The sequence below is a fragment of the Diadema antillarum genome, unplaced genomic scaffold (genome assembly GCF_040938485.1).
Source record: "Diadema antillarum isolate AM-2024a unplaced genomic scaffold, OU_Dant_1.0 seq00002183_RagTag, whole genome shotgun sequence".
Taxonomy (NCBI): Eukaryota; Metazoa; Echinodermata; class Echinoidea; order Diadematoida; family Diadematidae; genus Diadema; species Diadema antillarum.
The window spans coordinates 44,327-62,083 of NW_027272820.1; the positions used below are offsets into that span (position 1 = coordinate 44,327).

Genomic DNA, 17,757 nt, shown 5'->3' on the forward strand with positions numbered 1-17,757 from the left:
TTTCTCTAAATGACCACAGCATACGATTGTCATACATTCTGTTGTCAGGGCACATTCTCACCTCTGCCACACAGCCATCAAAGCCTTTGCTAATTCCAAGCTGGCGGGGCACTTCAGAAAATTGATCAATTCCTCCTAGATAGAGTGGCAGTCTCAAGTTCAAGCCACGGCTGCTGCCTGGTGACCTGCCCTTGACTGCTTCACTGCTGTCCAGCTGGAGAGATCCATCCTGCAGGTTGCGCTCCACCACTGCAGTGTACCATCGCTCATCCTCTATCAGCTCAGAACTCTCAATGACAGCGGGACCTATCACAATACCAATACATTCAAATTCTTGAGAACTTCCTCTCTGCAGGCTTATCAGTACACACAAAGTACATGGCACTGCAGACAAACAGGCTCATTCATATCATGAAAATAAAGAATAAACATCAACCACTTTTAAGGATACCATCAAATGCATGTAAACAATTTAAATTGGTTCACCATAACAGATGTTCCTACATCAATAAATAAAAGAATAAATACTGCAAATCAAAATGATCAGTTGAGAGTTTGAAAATGAGTCTCAGATATAAAATCATATATAACAACACTGGATATGTGTTAAACACTGAAATATGTGAAAACAAAATCAATGTAGGGGGAATATTGATGAAGTGTGATTACTTATTTGTGCCTTTGGCTCAGATGAGCTAAAAATTCTTGAGTGAAGTCCTAATAGTATCTGATGGCTCTTTTTGGTTTCTCATGAATTCCAATGATGAATTCACTCTGCTCAAGTTGCTAGAGTATCAAACTTCACACAGAATGACTACAGATAGATGAGGCCCTGCAGTGTACATCCACTCACCAGTGCCACTGTCATACTGGAAGACAAGCCTGCCATTTTTAAGGAAGAGTGCAATGTAGTCTCCTCTGCCCTGGGGGCCCTGGCCATTGAAAAGGAGCAGGCTGTCCACTGTGGTCCTGGCTTTGAACATGATGGCTATCTGAACTCGACGATGGCTGCTGGTCAGACCAGGATATGATATGTAGGAATCTCCCTGGAAGGAAGGCTCTTCAACAGGCACTCCTACAACACAGAGAAACACAACAAAAACCAACAACTGCAGCCACTCTGTCAAAATAGATCACTACTGTGATTAGCCACAATTTAGTCTCATATAAATTAAACAATTTATCCTATTGTCATACAATCCTTTCAGCTGAACTCATTATCAGATTCATGATTGTGAAGAGTAAGATTTACAAATGTACACTATAAATAACCCTATTTTCATGACTACATGAACATGTTATCTTACCAACACCTTGTGGAACCATAAAATCAAGAAAATTTTCCTCAAATTCTTATATACTGTGATCTCCTACAACATGCATGTCCCAAATCCCTCAATGCAGAGTAAGGACTCCATCTCAGTGTACAAATTATTGTGTGTCAAAATGGAATACAGCCCATGATCGTCTTTCATACAAACAAACACCATATACCACCCCGGTACATTGTACATGTCGAATTTGTACATGAACATAGCCAAATTTAATTCAATACTTCTTAACACTGCTTTAAAAAATATCAGTAGACATACATGTACGTACATAATATGTATACTGTTTCTTCTATGGGGAAATGTACAATAACTGTTTCTTAACCAAATTATTCTTCTTTTTTATTTTGTCTTGATTTTTGGAAGCAAATACTAAATTCCACTACAATCAACTAGGCATGTTACATTGAGCTTTGAAGATAATTCAAAAAATGAAGTCAGATCTAAGAGTTCTTCTTATTATCTGCATGTCTAAAGATCTAACACAGATTATGCAGGTTTTCCCGACATTCAAAAAAGATCAGTGTCAAAGCATAACTGAATAACACAAATTACATGCGCATGTACTGAACTCGTTTTCAATTTGATGACAAATAAAAACAGGAGAAATTCATGCTTAGAAAGTAGGGAATGGGAGAAAAATGAGTTTATAACAGAATCAAAGAAATGCAAGAGAGGCTCTGGCAACATCCCTGCGTTGAAATGACAAAAAGTAAACCCATGTTGTCACCCAAAGGCCCATGCTAATGATCCATGATGAGAGAAAACTGGAAGCCTGAGAAGCCCTTTCCACAACAAATGGGTGGAAGTGTGTGTATCAAAGACCAAAGATTCCCATGTCATGCAAATACCAGTTATGAAGGCCCATGTTGTGCATACGTAGATATATAACTGAGGTATACACGTAGTAAACAGTGCTAAAAAATATATATATATAAAAAAAGTGAACAAGTTCAAATTAAACTTTGTGTCATTAACTATCAAAGCATGGAAAAATTAAGCAGAATTTAGCATTAAAATCAAAACTATTTTTTTCTCACTGAATTTCAAATGCTAACATCTGAAGCAATACACAGGTGATACACACGCGTACAGAATATACACTGTCAAGCACTGTACAACAGAGACATGTAACAACAGGACCTCATATGTACAGTGTATCTCTGAAAAACACTCTTCTTAATGTCAAATACATAACTTTTATTAGCATAGTAATTCTCTCTTTCTATGGTCTTACCATCAATTACTAAAAAAAAATAAAAATCAGAATTTGGAATGAGAACATCACTCTCATTCATGCTAATAGATTGCTGATTGCCTTATTCAAATGTGTGTGTTTCAAAGTGTTATCTCTCTGATTATGTAAATAAGACTTCGTAAAACATGGCATTTAGTGTTATATTTGTTATCACACAGCAATGGTGTTAGACCACATACAATTTTGGTGATACATGTCCTTTTTTCCCTTCATTTTCAGTCAATCATGCCAATTTCACACACATTTACTTTACATTGTTTATCTGAGGATCATAAAAGGAGGAAGTTAGCAAATTTTGTTGAGGGAAAAGCACACAAACTGCAACTCCATAAATGTAAGTCAAGGGGGAAAAAACACAAAGAAATGAGCTCCTGTATGCAGTAAGTGCCACACAATTAGTACTGCCAGTTCCTTAACTATGACAAACACTGTTACAAGCTTGGAAGGCTATCAAAGTGCTAAGAGAAATAAATGAATGTGCTACACAGAACATCAATGTCAACAGCTGTTATAATTCTAATTTGCAATGTAATACATTACTATCACTTCATGTACTGTTTACAATCGTACTTAATATCAATATCATGCATACACCTGTACCTTTAACATGTGTAAGTTAACAATATTAATGAATGCAAACATTCACTACTTAAACTTTTATTTGTAGCCTTTTATTGGTGCAAAAATGTAAAACATTTCTATCTTTAAAGATATGAAACATAAATTATTTGATGAGTTCATGACAAAAAGCATAAAGAAAATGGAACTTTCTGCTAATGTGACTCCAGTCAGTAGGGGTAATATTGTTGGCAAAGTATCTTCTATGATGCCTTGAGGAAAATATGGGCATTTGTCCTTAACATAAACAGACTTTACACATCCTCACATTAAAATGGATGCCTGTTATACAGATGTGCAGTCACTGATAGAAATTTGCACCCAAGAGGAATACACTGGCAGTCAATAAGAATTTGGATTAAATGATCATGAATCATGGTCTTATCACAGGTCCCGACACTGCAAATGCTTTTGGGTTTGTACCATATATCTCTGTGTGGGGGACCTATATATATTTTCAAAATGCAGTCAACTACAGACATGTAATTTATTTGTACTAACATGAAACATAGGCCCAACATAATACAATTGACTGACAAGGATGGTTGGAAAAAAAGAAAAAAAAATTAAAGGGGGCGCTCACACCCCCTTTCATTTTTTTTCCTTTTTATTTCTTTTATTTAAAAGATAATAAGGGGGGGGGGGGGCAAACATCAGGTGCACCCCTCCTGGATCCGCCACTGTAAATTCTACCTTGGAAGTTATTCTTTCATGTTTTGGGGTTCAGTAATCTTCTCAACATTCTTGAGGCACTGGTGTAGTCATTATATCAAAATCAAGCAGTGAGAATGCAGGTGGAAACTAAGTGGCAACAACACATAATTATATTGACAAGTTAGGACTAGGAAACCTGCAAGGTCCACATCAGCAAAGAACAAAATTGAATTATGACAAGAAACAAATGTGCAGGTACATGTAGCAACTGATGAATAACAAAAATGATGAATAAAACAAATAATAATTGATCAGTCGGGCACATCAGTTAGATTCTCTTCAGCTGACAAAATATGAAAATACAGTGTACATGTAAGGACAGCTGCAGGAAAATCATGAGGCAAAATTAGGATATTTGGGGTAATACACTATGGCACAGAAACTTTCTTTGTCTGCATTCAAATGAGTGTCCATGATGAAGTGCACATGTAACTCAAGGAAGTAAACAACTGCTTGATAAACTGTATATGTGTGTACACACAAAAGCAGAATAGAAAGTTTGTCAAGTATTTCACGTGTAACCCTGACTCCAATATGCTTGTGCAAAGCATTTCTTTGTTTACACTGTAAACTGAATAATCTATAAACTATTTTATTAGTTGTTTGCTGTATTTTGAAACATTGTAAGTTGATGCGAGGTGCAAAATATAATGAATACATTTTATCAAATACATCTTTTCATTGAGATCAAGCATATGTATTATACTTCACTAATCAAAGTGCAGTTTTTCGTGTGTTTTTTTTATAAACATGGACACTAATCTGATACTGAGCAGCTGCTTGAATACATGAGATGGTGTGTGAAGAAGTTAAGAAAGGAGAGTTGTAGAAAAAGGAAAAAAAGTAGCATAGGAACAGAAATTACCAGCAATGAAATGTTATTAAACACAGTGCACTTAAATAAACAAAAGGCAACAGCTAACAGTATGGCTATGAATCTGTCACAAATGGTGCATTATGTTTGCTTGCTTTCTTTTCTTTTCAACATTTCTTATAAAGACAAGACAACAAATACCATGATCGCCTTGCTGGAGCCCGTGGTTGAAGTCGGCTAAAAGTTCACCTTCTGATTCCAGGACAAATATGGATGTTAAAACAATATTTTAGAAAATGAACAAACACTGAGTAGAAGAAAGCTGTCATACTGCAGCATGCATAGTCTTAAGAATGTATTGACTCCTAAAATTGATCACAACCAAAACAAACTATCTCAACCCACTCCAGTAAATGCTATGCTGTTTAAGTTCCCATTACTGTCATTATTGGATTAACAATCATAATTTTCATTTACAATGTTGCTAGTACAAAGGACAATCTTGGTAACCTACTTTTATAAACTATGTCACATGCAATGATCACTTACTAAACATGTTTGGAGGAAGAAAAACTGAAAGAGATTTTTAAAATGAACAAGTCTGTCTGCAGGATACAACCAATGTCCACATTGAAGGGGAAGAAGAACAAAGGTTGCATTGCAAGTTTGCATGCGCCAATATAATACTTTGTGCTCTATAAGACTATGAAATTCACTTTGAAACTGATCAAATGAGTCAAAGATACATTGAAATGAAAAAAAAAAAAAATGATTTTTTTTTTGCTTGGTTTCTGTGTGTTCTGAGAAAACACAGTGAATATAATTGTACAACATTGGTCAATTGAATGTCATTTTCCTACACACTTTAATGGAAAATTAACTACCCTAGATAATGTTCCGAACCTCCTGGATCAATACAAAGAAATAAGATGCTGTGATTACTTTGCTACTGTAAAAGTGGAAAATTTTGTGCATTTTGCGGAACATGAAAGTAGTGTGAAAATAGAAGTGTGCAAATATTGTTCAAAGTTATATGCAATCATAACTTTATCTCTGATTCTGCAGAATTTGAACTAGAAATGTCGCTATGGCAACTGGTATGCCTCCGCCATAATGCATGATTCTCCTAATAGGTCTAGATAGTACATGTGAACAATGTGTAATTACATTTTCAAAAAATTGGCAAAATATTAAAATGACAAGTTTGTCACAAATGTGTTGAATGTTCACCTTCCTTGACCTAGGTTTAATTGGATGAATAGGAGAGCATGTATTTGGGATTTAAGAACTTTAACTTGACTTTGACCCATTCATACGTTTATGCATTGAGTAATTTTCAAGGTATGGAGAAAAAGTGCAATTTCTGTATTGAATAGTAAATTGTTACCATTTTCATCTGGCCTTTGACCCTAAAATTCATAAGATAATCACTGTCAGGCAGAACATGCATAAATATGTAGTACGTTTCAAGATAACTTGAGCCACTTCCGAGATATGGAGGAAAAACTTAGTTCAGCACTTTCACTTGATCTTTGACCTTTTGACCTTTGAGGCAAAAACAAAAGAAACAAGGAAAAGTAGAAATTACGCGGTGCGTAATATATGTCCCCGCCGGAAGTAGCATTTTGTAGCAAAATGTACAATACAGGTCACAAATCAAGGTCAAAGGTCAAAGAAGTCAAAGGTCAAAATTCTGTGTAGAAAGTTTTGAAGCCCTCACCTGCTGCTATCACATAAAGCAAACGGAATCCAAATCGGGTTAGAAATGGCGGAGGAGTAGCATTTTGTAGCCATTGTACAATATAGGTCAAAAAATCAAGGTCAAAGGTCAAAGAAGTCAAAGGTCAAAATTCCGTGTAAAAGTTTTGAAGCCCTCACCTAGTGCCATCACATAAAGCAAACGGAATTGAAATCAGGAAATCAAGGTCAAAGGTCAAAGAAGTCAAAGGTCAAAATTCTGTGTAGAAGTTTTGAAGCCCTTAAGTAGTGCCATCACATAAAGCAAACGGAATCGAAATCGGGTTAGAAATGGCGAAGGAGTAGCATTTTGTAGCAAAATATACAATATAGGTCAAAGGTCAAGGTCAAAGGTCACAACTGAAATTCTGTGTAGAAGTTTCAAAGCTCCCACATAGTGCTATCATATAAAGCAAACAGAATCAAAATTGGCTCATAAATGACAGAGAAGTAGCAAATTGAAGATTTTGATCACACACGGACGCACGACACACGGACGGACACACGGACGGACACACACACGGACACACACACGTACGGAGCCCGTTTCATAGTCCCCTGCTCGAACTCGTTCGGCGGGGACAAAAAAAAACTTTCCAGAGAATCTCTATTAGGTTATACATGCATACACCAAGTGTAAAAAAAAATAATCCTGCTGGCATTGCATAAACATGAGGGAAATAGCAAAATCTTGAAGTGTTTCCCTTGACCTTTGACCCCTGACCTTTGACCCCATGAACCCTAAATTCTCTAGATAATCACTGCCAGTCAGTGCATGTATATATACTATGTTCCATGAAGATACCTTGAACAATTTCCAAGGTACAGAGAAAAAAGGTGAAGTTTTAATATTTTTCTTGACCTTTTGACCTTTGACCTTTGACCTCATGACCCAAACTTTCACCAGAGAATCTTAATCGGGTAATACATGTATACACTAAGTTTCAAGAAAATATCTTCAGGCATTGCATAGATATGATGGAAATAGTGAAATTTTATGTATTTGACCTTGACCTTTTGACCTTTGACCTTGAGCATGTGCACCCAAAAGTTGATAGGCACAACTTCACCCCCTAATACACATACATGCCAAGTTTCATTAGGATACCTCAAAAGGTTTTGATAGTTACCCTGTCCACAAAATTCATTACGGACGGACGGAAGGACGGACGGAAGGACGGACGGACGGAAGGACGGACGGACGCTACGACGGACGGACGGACGGACGGAAGGACGCTACGACGGACGGAAGGACGGACGGACGGACGGACGGACAACCCGAAAACATAATACCTCCGGCACCACTTCGTGGCGGAGGCATAAAAACTTGAAATTCATTTAATCCGGCTGAGCACAAGAAATTACTCATATGATACTTGCCACTTTTAAGACATGTCTTGTGAAATGCCACCTTCTAAATGGCAACTGCTCTGAGAAAATCACACAGCATCACATTTTCTTATAAGTGTCAATCTACAAAATCTGTCATGTTTTTTGTAAAGATAAAAAAATGTCTAAATTATGTCAACATGCAAGACACAATTGTCCTAAAAAATGAAAAGATAAAGCTACATGAATATAGAGGTTGATGGTCAATGGAAAGAGCATATCTACAACTTGCATGCTTTGATGTTTACTTGGTCTCACCATTTTCACAAAATTCTCCTGATCGCCCAAGAGGACATTCACAATAGAAACCTCGGGGTCCAGAGTCTTCAACACATCGCCCTTCTCCACAAATACCTGTAATGTAACAATGTCAATACAAATAAGACAAATACAAGGTTGATAATATGACTGCCCATTTACTTTTAAATAGCTCTATAATTTTTCTCAACAAACACCTGCAATACCACATAAAAAGTTCTCTTCCACATTTGCCTGCAATAAAAAAAATGATGATAACAATACAGGTACAACAAATACCAGTACAAGAATGTAAAGTTAATGAAAGCAAGAGATTAAGCGGAGGGGTGAAGGTTGAGGTGAGTTTTCTTCAATTCGTCTCCCTCTACAAACAGAGGGAGACAAATTGAAGAAAACTCACACCTCAAGAATGTAAATATCACCCTTTATCTTTTAATAATGGTAAATTCTGTTATCTATTTGGTCAATCAACCATGCAGTATATCTCATAATATGTGAATGAGGTAATTGCTCTAATTGTATTTTGTGTTTTGCATTGTTCATTTTGTTCATTTGTGTATATCTAAGCTGCGTGCACTTGAACTGTACCAATTCAATACTAGCTAGCAACACTGTACTGCAGCAGTAAGTTTATATGAAAGAAAGACAAGAAAGCACAAGTGATGGGTAGACCAAAAGTTATGAAATTTGAATTAGGGGTCTACGTTTTCATCAAAAATTCACCAATGAGATTTCAGTACATAGAAAGATCAAATTCTTGCCCTCTGCTTGTTGTTATGTTGTACATGAGATATCTACAGTCAGACCATAGATATTTCCTGCATTACTCATATGTGAACAAAGCAGGGGGTAACTAATAATATCACTCTATACATGTTTATACTGTCATACATACAGAAGATATACTGTATATGCTAAGCGAATTTAATTATTCGCAAATTGAGGTTTCCCCGACAATGTCCAAGTGGTTAAATTTGAGATTGTGCAGTCCAGTAATGAACAGAGAAATTAAAACATGTAGACTGCATTCATGTCAGGAATAGAGCTAATATTTTTCTGTGTTGTTGAATTGTGAATTACACCAGACCCGCAAAACTTGCGAAAATAAAACCTAATGAAATATATCATGGCATATACAGTAAAAGATTATGTTAACCATTCCTATGGAGTATTACTGCCTTACTACATGCATATACATAGCACTTTTATGATGATGATTAGATGCATGACATATCTGTTTTCTTCCCACATGCTGTTTCCTTACCAACAGTACAAGCCTGAGAGATATCTGTGCACTGATCACCACTAAAGCCTGCAGGGCAGAGGCAGCGGTAGCCATACTTTGATCTAGCCTCTTCACACACTCCTCCATTGGCACAGGGGTTTCCTTCACATGTTGGGCACTGCTCTACTCCCACAATGGTTCGAGCACTGTCGAGCACCATCTCAACATCATCAATTATCAGCTGGCTGACACAACCTGAAAGCAGAACAGTGGTACACACAGAGATATGAGTCATGACATATAGATTACAACAAGACTGTTAACTTTAAGAAAACGTTAACTGCTGTCATAATATATTGATTATTGGTCAATCGGATTTTGGATTCCCAAATATTCCTTATAACTATGTGTACACTGTATCTACCCAGCTTTTTTAATAAAATTAAACCATCTAGCTCAAAGTAATACAGACATGAACTACTATACTGTAAGCCGCACTTCAAGCTACACTTCGAGTCACACTATGCTTACATAACTTAAAAGGTTATGGATAAATGCATACAAAGTTTATCAACATTAGATAATACAATATTGAATACTCAATTCAGTCTTTCCTATAGCAAGGCATGTACTCACTCGCTCTTTCATTCATGAAATGATGCACGTGGTTAAAAACATACAAATAGACAAATTCTCACCAATGAAGCCAGTGCTGAAGCCCACAGTACGAGGGATTTCTTCAAAGTTATTGATTCCTCCAAGATACAGGTCCTGGACCAAATCCAAGCCTCTAAAGTTACCTGGTGCCACACCAACAACTTCATTCTGATTGTCCACCTGCATTGAAAGTACATGATTCAAACTTCTCTGTTCTTTTTTTGAATGATGAACCAACTATAAACACTTTGAATTGTGTAAGTGTTTACACATTGCTCAGCATACATTTCATAAAAGGCTTATCATACCTTTAGTAAAAATGGTTGTGAATGGTTGTGAAAATACCCTTTGCAGTTTAATATGAAGTTTAAATCTTGAATTACCAGTAAACAATGATTACTATTGCAAATTATAATATCACCCATATGTATCCATTTATCATTTCATCATCATATTACAATGAAAATAAACAATATTGGGCCTAAAACCTTCCATTGCAGAGATTTGCATACACTGTATTTAGGACCTTTTGTGTAAAATGCATTAACCCATAAAAAGAAGTGAATTGGCAGTTTAACCCTATTCTAACTGGGCTATTTGAGACCTAGTTTTTACTGAGGGGGGGTCAATTTGACCCCCCCTTCAGATCTCGGCCATCGATCGCGCGATCGCTGCAAAATTTTGCCTGTACATAGAGCCGGATGTCAACTACAAGATTATATGGTCATACAATAGAAAAAATTTGATTTCATATTTTTTAATAAATTAATTATGCAAATTTACGCATGAAATCATATTTTCACCTATAACTCCATTAAAAAGATTGAAGGATTGCTAAATTTTTGTGTCAGAGTTCCTCAAAGACATATCGAACAATTTTTCTTATAAAAAAATAGCGCAATCAAAATCAGTTTCTTTTGTTTTGTATTGTTTTGTTAATTTCTTATGTATTCTATTGTTTTTTTGACCTTTTGTTTTCTATTGTTTTTTTGCAAAAATTTGTTGCAGGCACTTTTCCAAGCTGATCTACATTAGAATTGATTAATTTCAATGGTTAAAAGTTGAAATAATCTAATTTATATCAATTAAACAAAAAAACACAATTTGCATTGGATTTGCACACAAAATCATGAATTTGAGCTGTTTTTGGGTTGACATGCATGTGCAAAACATTGCGTAACTTCAGAACGGTGTACCCAGACGTCGCAAATTTGGTCTCAAAATATGCGGGAGACTTCAATGAAAAAAGTCATGAAACGCTGCGGCAAAATCTTTGCGCGTTGCGGAATCGTGGCGCGAAATGTCGAGGGGGGGGGGGTCAATTTGACCCCCCCCAGTTAGAATAGGGTTAAAGCCTTGGCCATCTATAGAACTCACACATGTTTGGCTCTACATGCATGAAACTACATTGTGTATTTGAAGAATAAGGCTGTACTGTGGGGAGTCTCTTTTGGCAATATATCTGTTAATCATTTATTTGTATAAGTAATGTGCAATTGTCTATTGGGATATCATCTGATATCTCAAAATTTGGGTGTTTTTGTAATATCTGTTAAAGGCAGGGAATCCCATTTGCATGCCTTAAATGAAGAGTTGTATAAATACAGTGGTATGTTGAAGAGAGTATCATCTTATAGACTCCCATAAAGTATTGAAAGTGGAAGGTAACAATTAGTACATTTTTATTGACCGTTAGATTTTGAATTGAATTTTTTTCGGGGCTCACCGTAAATTCCAGTACATTACTAGGCTACCTTTGCAGACCCATGCACTGCATGTGTGTCAATCATGTATATTTTGTGAAGAAAAGTTCATCTTACAAACTTACAAACATTGCCACACACTCTATATGTTATAACATGAGCTCTTATACTTTTAGATTTGTGTTTATAGATAAAAAATACAGAAGACTGCAACAAAAAGGCTTAAGTGTGGCTGACACACAGAACTACTGAGTAGTTGAGTTTTGTGCATTTTTCAAATTGTAGATAACTGTTGACTTCCAAATTTCTCAGTAGTGGCCTAAACAAGTTCCCTGAGGTTTATATTTGATGTTTTGCTGCATTTTGGGAGGTCTGTAAAAGGTATTCCCTACCTTTAAAGGACAAGTTCACCTTCATAGACATGTGGGTTGAGTGAATGCAGCAATATTAGTAGAACACATCAGTGAGAGTTTGAGCAAAATCGGACAATCCGTTCAAAAGTTATGAATTTTTGAAGTTTCTGCTCAGTCACGGCTGGCTGAAAAGACTACTAAAGCTTGAGATGTCACATGAGTACAACGATATAAAGAAAGAATAAAGAAAATTCAACATATTTCCATTTTTCTCACATAACAAAAGAACACTCGACTTCTCTCTTTCAGAAGGCAGGGGGAATAATATTACCCTTAACATATGTCAGTAGCAAGTCGAAGAAATGTGCACTTTCTTCAAAAAGTAAAGTTTTGTGAAATTCTCTTTTTATTTTCCTTATATAGTTGTACGCATGTGACATCATACACTGTAGTAGTCTTCTCTTCCAGCAGTGACTGCGCAGATACTTTAAAATATTCGTAACTTTTGAACGGATTGTCCAATTTTCCTCAAACTTTCACTGATGTGTTCTACTCATATTGCTGCATTCTCTCAATCCTTATGTATATGAAGGTGGACTTGTCCTTTAAGTACAAGACATCTATACGTAGGACATGGGCTCTTACTAGACAAACTACAGTCACACATGAATGAATATACATATATGTGTATTTTTCTTTTTGCAATTAGATCACTTCCAATTTTTGAGGACATCAGAATCCACTCATTTATTTTGTTTTATAAACTTGATGTATTATCACATAAGTGTGGAATGGAACTGTATATATAAATACCATGGCATCGATTTTTGAAAAAAATTAATTGTTTTGTCTATAGGATACCACAAGAACAATGCTGAAGAAGCACACTTGGAGATGTGATGGATTACTGTAATTTGATGCATATATTTTACGTCCATTCCTTTGGTATTACCACATGAGGGAAAAATCAAATAAAAGCACAGGAGAGTTGTTTGTAAAGCTTCAGCCATCAGGAGGTACATTGTGTATAGTGGGAGAAAGTCAGGAAGGAAGAAGGTCTGGGAGGTCCCCTCTTACCCCTCTCAGCTCAAAAAGCAAACAATCCTCTGAGAACTAAATCCCAACAATCAAGTTTATGGGTGTGTGTGTGTGTGTGTGTGTGCGCGCGTGTGTAGTGTACATATCATGATTCTTTGATTTATGTTTACATTTGGTGATCAAACCTGGAAATATCAGCCAGATATTGGTAATGGCTGAAGTTCTCTTACCTGTAAGTATGCCCTAGTTCTGTTCCTTCTGATGGTGGCTGTGTGCCACTGTCCTAATTCTACTGCCTCCTCACTTCGCACAATGGTGGTTCCAGCTCCCAACTCATACCTCAGTTCTGCATGACCTCCAGACAAACCAAAGGAGAAGAAGTCGCCTGTCCTGTCAAGGTTTTGACCGTTGTACAGAAGCAGACCTGGCAATATCAAGAAGAGAGATAAGATTTATTGGACTGAATATACTTATTTTGGAAGAGAACATACATGACAGAAAAATATTTGGAATAATACCAAAAGTGAACTCATGGCAGCTTAGTGAAAGTTTGAGCATAGTGGACTACTGTAAAAGTGGAAATTTTCGCGGTGTTGAAATTTTTGCGCATTTCGCGCATCCAGAAACTAACGCGAAAATAAATGCACACAAATATTTCTGCTTGCCATATGTTCCAGTAGTTGCTGTCTTGATTCCGCCGAATTAAAAACATGTGAAACTCTCCTTACCTGGCCGAGCGTAAAAAAATTAGTTACACGAAAATATCCACTTTTACAGTATTAACAAGTTTGACTCTGTCAAAATTGTTATATAAGTGAAAAAAAAAATCTAGAAAGCCATCCCCAAAAGTAGGGAAGAGATGTTACAAAATGGCAAAAATATGAGATGTTCACCATGGTTGACAGTCCTAAGGAGCAGAAAATTGCGAATGAAGCCCTAATGCAACACAGGTTTCATCTTCACATACATATTTCAAACCCTGGATTCAAACAGCAGCATTGAGAATATTGACAATGTTGACAGTCTATTAGAAGAAGGTGGATATGTAGAGGATTTATGGATGGTGCAAAATGGATGAAAGTGACTGCAATGATTCAGTACACTGAAATGTTCATTCCATGAGAACACCACGAATTATGCTACCTACATTAACATGACAATAGCTTTAGGTGAGAACCAGATTTTCTTCATTAAGAAAAGGAGCTGTACTAAACGAACCAGAGTGAAAGAAATTAAGAGAAAGGCAATTACCTTCTGTGCTCTCTGGTTTAAAGGAAATCTGAATTTCAAACTCGAGGTATGCATTGGACAGTCTTGGGTAGCCAATATAGGATTGAGGCATCTGCACAAAGTATGGAATAAGTTCTGAAAGAGAGAAAGAGAGTGAAGAGAATGCACATGTACTCCATAATCGTTACAGACATGACAACATCAAATCAAAATCTAATGTATCTAGCGACAAAATGTTATTACTCGTTGCAACAATTATTATTGCTCTGTAAAAAATGTGCTGTGAAATAGAGTTAACATGGTACTGTTTGCAGGTTCAATATTTGGCTGCACATCAAAATTTTCAAGCATGGTATGGTTTTTATCTTCATGTAACAACACCACAATCACTATCAAACATGTATACCTGTGTAGGCCTACATCATATATCACATACTAATGTATTAATTCTTTAATCACATTTATCTTTTCAAACCTTGTGTACATTTTGTCAAAACTTCTTCTGCAAATGAAGTGACATATTTTCTATACGACAGTACTACAAATGTATTTGTGACAAAAACAGGGTGAAGAGTTTACCTCCAATGATAAGTGTGGCACTAAATTCACTTGTTCCTCCATTATTGGCTGCAGTGCAGACATAAGTTCCCTCATCACTCTCCCTTACATTATTGAGTGTCAAAATGCCATTGCTAATGAGATAGTCAGCAGGCAGATCCCCATTTTCCTTGTGCCATGTAATCTCTGGTGCAGGGAAACCAACAGCCAGGCATGAGAACACAACAGTAGAACCCCGTGGGGCAGTGCGTGTGGATGGAGTCACACTCAGTTGTGGGGCAGCTGAGGATGAAAAAGCATATTATGAAATTCTCATCAGATTCTCATTGTTGATAAATGGCAGCATGGCACATACAAGCTTTAATCTGTTGGTGTACTCTAACCTTGAGTTTTATGATTGAATATCTTGTGCATCCTACAAGAAATCATTAAAATCATATTATTGTGAACATGATGATATTTGATCAGACCGAAATATTTGATTATGAATGAAAGAAATATCATTACAAAAATCAAATACAAAATTATATGAGTTGGCACTGACATTTCAATACAGCATTCTCAGCAGTCGTGTAGATAATGGAAATGAAGAGTTATTCTTTTAAAGACACAAAACTGCAGGAGACTTCACACAAAAATCAATATGAATTAATACTTGGAAGTCCATTGAAACATTATGTCAGGTTTAGGGAAACAAAACCCAGTTTCTCATAAGATGGAGATTCTCCTGCCTGGATTCCCTTGCAAACTGGAGATTCTGATTGTGCAAATATGCACACATCACAAGTGTGCAGTATAGCATCCCTTGTGACTGGGCTTCAGGGCAAGTTTAAGGACCCTGTAAGCCTTGGAGTTGAATATAGAGTGGTGCTCTGTCGTGACATATAAACCTCATAGTTTGAACAGTACCATTACAAACTACTATCGGGCAGGAGAAAGCTAAATCTTAAGCTGGAGAAAATAGTCACCATAAGTGGGAGACACACAGCTAGAGCAGGAAAATTGTAAACTCAGGTGGGAGAGTGGGAGATTTGTGAAAATGGCCGCAGAGCTGGAGATGTTGGAGACTCTTAATTCAGGATTGATTCAGACTACATTTGACTAGGGACTGTTCAGTGCTCAGAAATAGAATATTTTGAAATGTTTTCAGTGATGACTACCACAAGTCATGTACCTCTCCTAAAACACTTGATAGAATTCATTAACCTGTTGAGGAGGAGTCCCGAGTATACTCGGGCAGGTGTCTATGAGAAATACATGTTGTAGCAAAATCAGTCCGTCCTCAACAGGTTATTCAAAAACAGAGTTCTTTCGTCTATATTGCTTTTTTTTTCACGTTAGCCTAGAGTTAGCCCCTGAACAGTGATTTAAAAAAGTATGTATTAGCCTTATATACATGGATTAACATTATTTCATGGGTACAACTGTACAAGTAATGCATAAGTAGTGTTTTTTTTTCTTTTTTGTCCATGAAAAATAAAAATAGAAGGGAAGATAGAGTATAAAATATTTAGTTCTGTGTGGGATCAGATGTACGAATATGGCCACATGATGCACTTCCATTCTGAAAATGACTGAAATGTCTTCTCTACTTTCTTTTATTACCATGGCCGTCCAACTGATGCAACCAATCATTGTCTGCCAATGTTTCCCTCTACCCGATCATGCTTTACTCACAGAATGTGTGTTACTTGATCTCTATCTACGGGACTGGATGGGTGACTCATTCTGTAATATTTACTGAGTGACAACAGTATCAGTTCTATATTCAGTCACTGAAAAAGGGAAGAAATGTACCTTGAGACTCTTCAAAATACTCAGAATGCCACATTTATTGATACCAGTTTTTGAATGGTGTGATAATGACATCGCATTCTTACACTGAACATAGAGGAAGACCTGCGATGTACGAGAGCCAACAATGTTTGCAGCAGTGCAGCGGTATAGGCCAGCATCCGAGAGAGAAACCTGTGGGATGGTGAGCTTGGAGCCTCGGATGACAACAGTGATAGGCATTTCACTGTCCAGTCGCGTCCAGGTGACCACAGGTGTAGGGTCTCCCTTGGCTAGACACTCAAATGTAACAGATTCACCAACAGGAATGTACTGCACAGTGGTGTGCACTGTGATCTGTACAGTTGGAGCAGCTGTAAAGAGAGGCAAGGAACTTGCATTCACCAATATTTGGACTTAGGTGTACTCATGCTTACTCTATTGATTACCAGTGCAGAGAATTACAAAAAATTTGCTTAAGGAAAGAATTACCTGAAAATTTTGACTTCTACTGTGCTGAAATATAAATTCTTTCACTGTGAACTCTTTATGTGCCATGGTGGAAACCCCTTGTGTGCCATGTTATTCTAAGACACCAAGGGTGTTATGCTTTCAGAAAACATTCTGTTTTTCAAATCGATGTCACTTTTACATTTCTGTTAAAACCGGGACATGTAGCAAGCAAAGTTATAGACAAAATGTCAAGCCTTGCTTTGACGTAAATTGTGTGACAAATCTATGATCGTTTTTCTTTCAAATGACCAGTAGCTACATTACTGAAAATGCATGACTTTGCACACAAAACTGTGACAGAAACTTTTAATTTACATGCAAATCCAGTTGGGAACACTGCTTATTGATCAATCCTTACATAAAATGCTAGCTATATGTGTGAGGAACGGAAGCGTGACAAATGCCTTCATTGTACTACGGCATTTGGCGATATATTGATCGGTTTGGGCAGGTTTGTGCATTTGAGCAGAATATGCGAAGTTGGCACACCATCGACTGAGTCAGGCGTGCGAACGTGGCACATAAAGAGTTAATATGATAAAAGATACAATGATTATAAAGACTCCATGATTGGTTATCTTTGTAGGA

General features: G+C 36.7%; 1 protein-coding gene across 1 annotated transcript in view; it reads right to left on the reverse strand.

The window, feature by feature from the left end:
* The window catches only part of LOC139714170 (basement membrane-specific heparan sulfate proteoglycan core protein-like), a 104,345-nt gene that overhangs the window by 12,329 nt on the left and 74,259 nt on the right, over positions 1 to 17,757 (reverse strand). The window contains exons 53-62 of the mRNA XM_071625887.1: positions 16,764 to 17,030; positions 14,905 to 15,165; positions 14,347 to 14,460; positions 13,326 to 13,519; positions 10,043 to 10,181; positions 9,384 to 9,599; positions 8,120 to 8,215; positions 4,937 to 4,987; positions 854 to 1,075; positions 62 to 306 (exon numbers count right to left, since the gene is read on the reverse strand). Coding sequence (XP_071481988.1) covers positions 62 to 306; positions 854 to 1,075; positions 4,937 to 4,987; positions 8,120 to 8,215; positions 9,384 to 9,599; positions 10,043 to 10,181; positions 13,326 to 13,519; positions 14,347 to 14,460; positions 14,905 to 15,165; positions 16,764 to 17,030 — 1,805 coding nt within the window. The remainder of the gene's footprint in view (positions 1 to 61; positions 307 to 853; positions 1,076 to 4,936; positions 4,988 to 8,119; positions 8,216 to 9,383; positions 9,600 to 10,042; positions 10,182 to 13,325; positions 13,520 to 14,346; positions 14,461 to 14,904; positions 15,166 to 16,763; positions 17,031 to 17,757) is intronic.